The following is a 6,679-nucleotide window of genomic DNA, read 5'->3' on the forward strand; positions in this document are numbered from 1 at the left end:
AAATGTCCTCTCTCTCTCTCTCTCTCTCTCTCTCTCTCTCTCTCTCTCTCTCTCTCTCTCTCTCTCTCTCTCTCTCTCTCTCTCTCTCTCTCTCTCTCTATATATATATATATATATATATATATATATATAAGGAAGAAAGTGCAGTACTCAAACCCTAGCACAACCTCATCCCAACCATAATTCTTTTTACCGAAATGTAGACTTCTTAAAATGACAACCCTACCCTTCTTTGTCCTTCAACAAAAAGACCTTTTCGCTTGTACCCTTGGGCGTCTACAATGCATTCCAAGTGTCACGAGTAATGTATACAACAAGCTAAGTGTTTTCCATGAAATAAATCAAGTGTCATGACTCATGAGAAATACTTGCAACAACCCAAGTGTCAAAAGGAATACATGTCACAAGCCAACTTTTACCCATGCAATAAACCAAGTGTCACGACTCATGAGGAATACATGCAACAAGCCACATGTCAAGAGGACCATGTATTACTCATGCAATAACACAAATGTCATGAGGAATGCATGATACATTCCAATTTTTATCCATGCAAGAAATCAAGTGTCAAGATGATTGCATGCAACGAGTCAAATGTCATTCATGCAATAAAACATATATCTTTCTTCTTCCCTCATGTATCCCAAACCGACTCATTTTTATGAACTCACCAAGACCTCTACTCTCTATCATCTAATTTTTTTCTCTCTCAAAATGGCATTTTTATTCTTCTCTCATGAGTCACAACCCTCTCTCTTTCTTCGGATCCTCTCCACCTTCCTTTTCCGTGCTCACTCTCTCGTGGCATTTGGATTGTGCATCTCTATTGTGACTTCTTCAATCGACGAATTCTTCTATGTCTCTATCAACATCCGGATTCGAACCGCCAATAGGTCCACCACCATGATCCCTTGCTCTAACATTAAACCTTCTTCCGTTGGAAATCATAGCTCGTCACAAGGTCAATAACATGTGGCTTGAAATCGATCTCCTCATTCTCCTTCCTTCCCATATGGTACCCTCTCTCTCTCTCTCTCTCTATCTCTCATATCTCTTGATTACTAATTAATTGTTGTAAAAAAATGTGCTAGCAAAGCTTTTGGAATGGTTATAGATGTGTATGTTTTTTTATAGAGTTAATGGTTTGATTATGTATTCATTATTTTTTTATAGTACTTATTTGTTTCTTTGCAAATTTGTTGAATTCTAAATAGTGAACAATCTTATAAATGTATGACCTAATATGTGTTGATCAAACATAGACATATATGAAATTTCATTCATATATGTTGTTGAAGGGTTTTTAATTTCATTCATATATGTTGTTGAAAGATTTTCAAATTATTCATGTGATTGTTATTATTTTAAAGGATTAATTAAGTAAATGGTCCCTATAAATTTTAAAATTTTCATTTTTAGTCCCTATAAAAGAAAATCGTAGTTTTTAATCCCTATAAAATTTTGAGTCAACATTTTTAGTCCCTATAAAAATTTTCATGAATAGTTTTAGTCCCCGTAAAAATTCCGTCGGCATTTTTGGTCCCTAAAATGTTAAAGGAAAATGTTAAAGAGACCAAAAAGTGTGCTTTTTATTTGTAGGGACTAAAAATAAAATTATGGATATTTATATGACCATTTACTTAATTAACCATAGGGTCTTGCTTTGTATTCCTCCCAATGGTGGTCCTCCCCTCCCCCTTTTATTTCTGCTTTTCTTTTGAGAGATAGCTTAGGTTTACCTTTCTCTCGTACTATTATGAACTAATCTTGTATGCGGTTCAGGCCTCTCCCCGACTTTTATATTTCATTAGCTTTTATAAAAAAAACCATATTTTTAATAATGGATTTTTACACGAATATATTACCGGTACAATTTTTTCTATTATACCCTCATTTTAATCCATTAATAAATTCCTATTTTTTTGCACATATTTTCTCATTCCAATAAATTTAATGTGTTATTATATCTTATAACAAACAATTCTTAGTTACTTTCTTTTTGTTCAACAAATTCTTATTTTTTTAACACCTTCCCATAACAAATCATTAATAACCTAAGTACTGTATTGTACACATACTTTTTAATAAATAATTGTAAAGCAAAATAAAAACCATTTTAACTTCGCCACATTAATCAAAAGTTAAGAAAATTTTAATGTTCCTCCAACTTCTTTAATCAAAGTTAAGGCGTTAACAATGGTTTCAATCAATACTAGATTCACACCATGTGATGTAGATTTCAGCGTTGAAGATAACAAAAAAACTTTGTTTTATAAAAAAATACAAATTTTGTTTAAAAATAACAAACTTTAGTTTTCCAAACAGATATCTTTAATTAGTTTTATTGAAATAAGAGTAATTGAGAAATGATATAAGCTATAATTTGTGCCCTTAAAATATCAAAATGATAGTTAAATAAAAGGGAAATACTAGATATTAGGACTAGTTTGCCACAAGAAAGCGAAGAATTGATTTGTGGATCTCATCTTATTCCCACACCAGGGAACAAATTGTCTCCAAGGTAATTTTTCTCCAGCTTCTCCGTGACAGATCTAAGCCGTTCATTTTTTGTAAGGATAGATCAAATGGATTGGAATTAAAACACAATAATGGCTTGTCGTTTTGCCTTTTGCCTTTCTCTCTCTTGTTTTTCGGTTGGTTTTGGCTTATCTCCCGTTTTCACCTTTCTTCCTCACAAAACCCACCCCAATCTTACTTGTTCGACCAATCCCCACTAATCGCAACTCCATGATTTTGGTCTCCACATCAACGTCGTTTGCAACCGTGATTCACGACGGGGTAACGTTGAATCGTGACGGAAATTGAAAGTAGAACCCTTCCTAGGTCAAAACAAAACGTGTGGGGAATTATAGGGTGGAGCAGCTGCGGCGGTTGAGCAAGGCATCGGTTGAGTAGTCCCTCTTCCTTCCTTCTCCCATTTCTTGCATATAATTTTGTCCGTGTTTAATTTTTTTTTCAGTTTGCTTCCATTTTCGTTTCACCATGATTAATTAATTTCTTGTTGATTCGACTTATTGAATATCAATTTAATTTCAGGTTTATCTACCTCTCGGCCGGCTTGAATATCAATTAGTTGCTTGGAAACTATGACAGCTTAAGCTTAGATTATGGTCCGATAAATAATGAGACATTTGAGGTTGAAACTATTAAAATTCGGATCGAGTTTGTACTACGAATGGTGTTGGAATGCTATTAAAACCCCTCCAAACTATCTACTTCGCACTTAAGCATTCCCGAGCATTCCAACACCATTCGTAGTACAAACTCGATCCGAATTTTAATAGTTTCGACCTCAAATGTCTCATTATTGATCGAGACCATAATCTAAGAATCGTCATAGTTTCCAAGAAACTAATTGATATTCAAGCCAACAGAGGTAGATAAACCCGAAATTAAATTGATATTCAATAAGTCGAATCAACAAGAAATTAATTAATCATGGTGAAACGAAAATGGAAGCAACCTGAAAAAAAAATTAAACACGTACAAAATTATATGCAAGAAATGGGAGAAGGAAGGAAGAGGGACTACTCAACCGATGCACCGCTTCAACCGCCGCATCGCTCCACCCTATAATTCCCCACACGTTTTGTTTTGACCTAGGAAGGGGTTCTACTTTCAATTTCCCGTCACGATTCAATCGTTACCCCTTCGTGAATCACGGTTGCAAACGACGTTGGTGTGGAGACCAAAATCATGGAGTTGCGATTAGTGGGGATTGGTCGAACAAGTAAGATTGGGGTGGGTTTTGTGAGGAAGAAAGGTGAAAACGGGAGATAAGCCAAAACCAACCGATAAACAAGAGAGAGAGAAAGGCAAAAGGCAAAACGACAAGCCATTATTGTGTTTTAATTCCAATCCATTTGATCTATCCTTACAAAAAATGAACGGCTTAGATCCGTCACAGAGAGAACCGGAGAAAAATTACACCGGAGACAATCGTTCCCCTCAAAACGTTAAGTCCTTAGTCAAACGACACCTAAAAAAGGTAGTGCATAGTAAATATTATACAACACCTTCTTTTTTTTTAACACATATCACAACATTTTTTTAGGGAACATATCACAAAGATTCGGCATAATAGCTTGAATTTTGTATCTTTTGTGCCGGTATTAGGATTAAGGAATATTTAAACGTCTTGGTGTTTACTCAATTATCAACCATAGTAAACATTTATCCCAACAAAAAAAAAAATATCGTATAACATATGCATATTAAGAAATGTCACACAATCTAATACACACTTTTTAACGTACTCTTTGATTGGTTAAAATTTACATGGGACCCATCAAATTTACATGGGACCTACGTGGATTTTTAACCAATCAAAATGAGTGTGTTGAAAAGTGTGTATTAGAATGTGTGACTCAAACATTCCTCCATGCATATTAATTACAATTTTCACAGCTAAAACCGCTAAAACTCTCAAAGGCACGTCTAGTAGGTATATATAGCCATCGTAATCCTTTGCACAAATGGGTATAAGCTATACATGAACCTTTGCAACTTTGTTGATAAAAAAGTTTACACATTCATTGAGTTTTTATTACAGGATGATAGAGGTGGAACTCGTGAAAAGAAAGGTGTACTTGTAACTCTCTTCTCAAAATATTCCCAAAAAAGTAGGCTTAATAGCAGCTTTAGCCCCCAAACTTTTCCAAAGTTGAGATTTTGGCCCCTAAGAAAAAAACTACAAAATCGTCCCCTAAGTTTTGCACTCGTAGCAATTTTGGCCCCCAAGGCCAATTTTGACTCGGTTTACGTGACGTGGCACCCTAAGTGAGGTGCCACGTGTTATTTTTTTATTTTTTTTTGCCTTTGGGGGCCAAAACTCGCTACATTGCAAAACTTAGGGGGCGGTTTTGTAGTTTTTTTTTAGGGGGCCAAAATCGTAACTTCGTGAAAGTTAGGGGCGAAAACTCGCTATTAAGCCAAAAAAGTATCATTCATAAAGAGCTATAACATTAACAGAGATCTACAAACAATTTTTACAGATAAAATTTGAACCAGAAACACATATCTCATTGCATAAGACTTTCTCTTGCATAAGATGAGCCAAACCAGTACAAATTAAGAGAGAACAATACTATTTAGCACAATTTTGGAAGACAAAGTAAAAGCAAATGCCCAAGGCACTTTACACAAGTACCTACTAACTGAAATATCAAACTTTAAAATTGCTACACATTTGAGCTGCATATTGAGCAGAGTCACAAACCAAAAACTTCACATGCAAAGAAAAAGTCAGATTAACTACGGTTATCTCATCTATCATCAAATTTAGTGGGGTACTATTCTTGTAAACAAAAGAATGAACCAGCCATATTATATCTGTCAAAAAACCTAATATTAGCACCATTTCAAAGATTGAGAATAAAAACAAAAAACCTAATATGATGATTCTTCATCATCAAAGCACTTCCTTTTCCCTTTCTTTTTGCAGATCTCCTGTTCTGATTTGTATCATGAACCTTGTACATTTCAGCATTAACATCCCTTAGCCACAATCCAGGGAAAAAATTCTGTAAAACAGTAAAAATAAATTAGGTATTTATTATCAATGATAAATTTAAACAAAAGCAATAATATATTGAGAAATTAATTATTGATTAAAAGGGAAACATGCAACTAACGTCTAACTCTTTCTGAACAACTCTGGGCCTCTTGGTGGGCCTTTTCCGAGGCCCACAACCTATCAACACCATGAAATCTTCATGGATTTCCTTCCTCAAGAGCTGAAGAGAAAATTTTGGTGTTTCGACCTCGTTACTAGGAATATTACTTCTCAACCTTGACGAAATAGGATCGACGAAACCATGGCCAGCGATGTCAATTTCAATTCTCGCCAGAGAAGTGAAATCACCTTTTGCATTACCGGAGGAGGTAATCGGAGCTTTGATTTCTTTTGTTTGACTCATTCTCATACTGCACGACTTAAGAGTCTCTCTATCTTCTGTGCTTTCTTCTCTCAAACGCGCGAATTTCAATCTATCAGTGGCGGTTTTCAAATCAGTTTTTAGTTCATGCATGAGCTTCCCTCTCACAACCGTGATTCCTTTGGCGTCAGTTGATTTGTAGGAATTAGGGCTAGAAGAACGGCGGTCACCGCCGCAGTTGGTTGAAGCAGCGGCAGTATCAATAACGGCGGCTTTGGTGCATATATCACTTCCCCACTTTGGTAAGGTAAATTGGTGAAAGGATTTGGGTCTCCTGAATTTTGGAAACATAGGGTCGGTCTCTTCTTCTTCTTGAAAACGCCGTAAACCCATTTGGAGAATGAATGAATTTAGCGGCAAAGAAGAAGAAAAATAGGGTTTGGTGTTGATACAATGTGCCGGGAAATATATGGGCCCAAATATATATAGATATATGGTTTGCTAACTTAGACCAACAAAATACATAAAGTCCAAGTTAGCAAGTAAAACTTCATATTTTTATTTGGACAAAAATATCATTTATCTTTATTATTTAATACTATTTATTAGCTTGAAGGTTACTTTAACAATTTTCATTAAAACTTATTTGTTAACTTGCACTAATATCTTAGAACTACTTTTATTTTATTACAAATAACTCGAGGATTACTTTAGTAATTTTGATTAAAATATATTCGTTAACTTGCTCCAATTTTCTAACTTAGATCCACTTTTATTTTATA

At 34.9% G+C, this 6,679-nt stretch overlaps 1 protein-coding gene across 1 annotated transcript; it reads right to left on the reverse strand.

The window, feature by feature from the left end:
• Nucleotides 1-5,381: 5,381 nt before the first annotated feature.
• On the reverse strand, nucleotides 5,382-6,290 carry LOC146922384 (uncharacterized). Its single transcript, XM_085711526.1, has 2 exons — nucleotides 5,655-6,290; nucleotides 5,382-5,543 (listed from the first exon to the last, which is right to left on the reverse strand). The coding sequence occupies exons 1-2, from the start codon at nucleotides 6,288-6,290 to the stop codon at nucleotides 5,382-5,384; spliced, it is 798 nt and encodes a 265-aa protein (XP_085567652.1).
• Between the last annotated feature and the right edge of the window lie 389 nt (nucleotides 6,291-6,679).

The sequence above is a fragment of the Medicago sativa genome, chromosome 5 (assembly GCF_051527215.1).
Source record: "Medicago sativa cultivar Bolivia chromosome 5, Bolivia_mono, whole genome shotgun sequence".
NCBI classification, from domain to species: domain Eukaryota; kingdom Viridiplantae; phylum Streptophyta; class Magnoliopsida; order Fabales; family Fabaceae; genus Medicago; species Medicago sativa.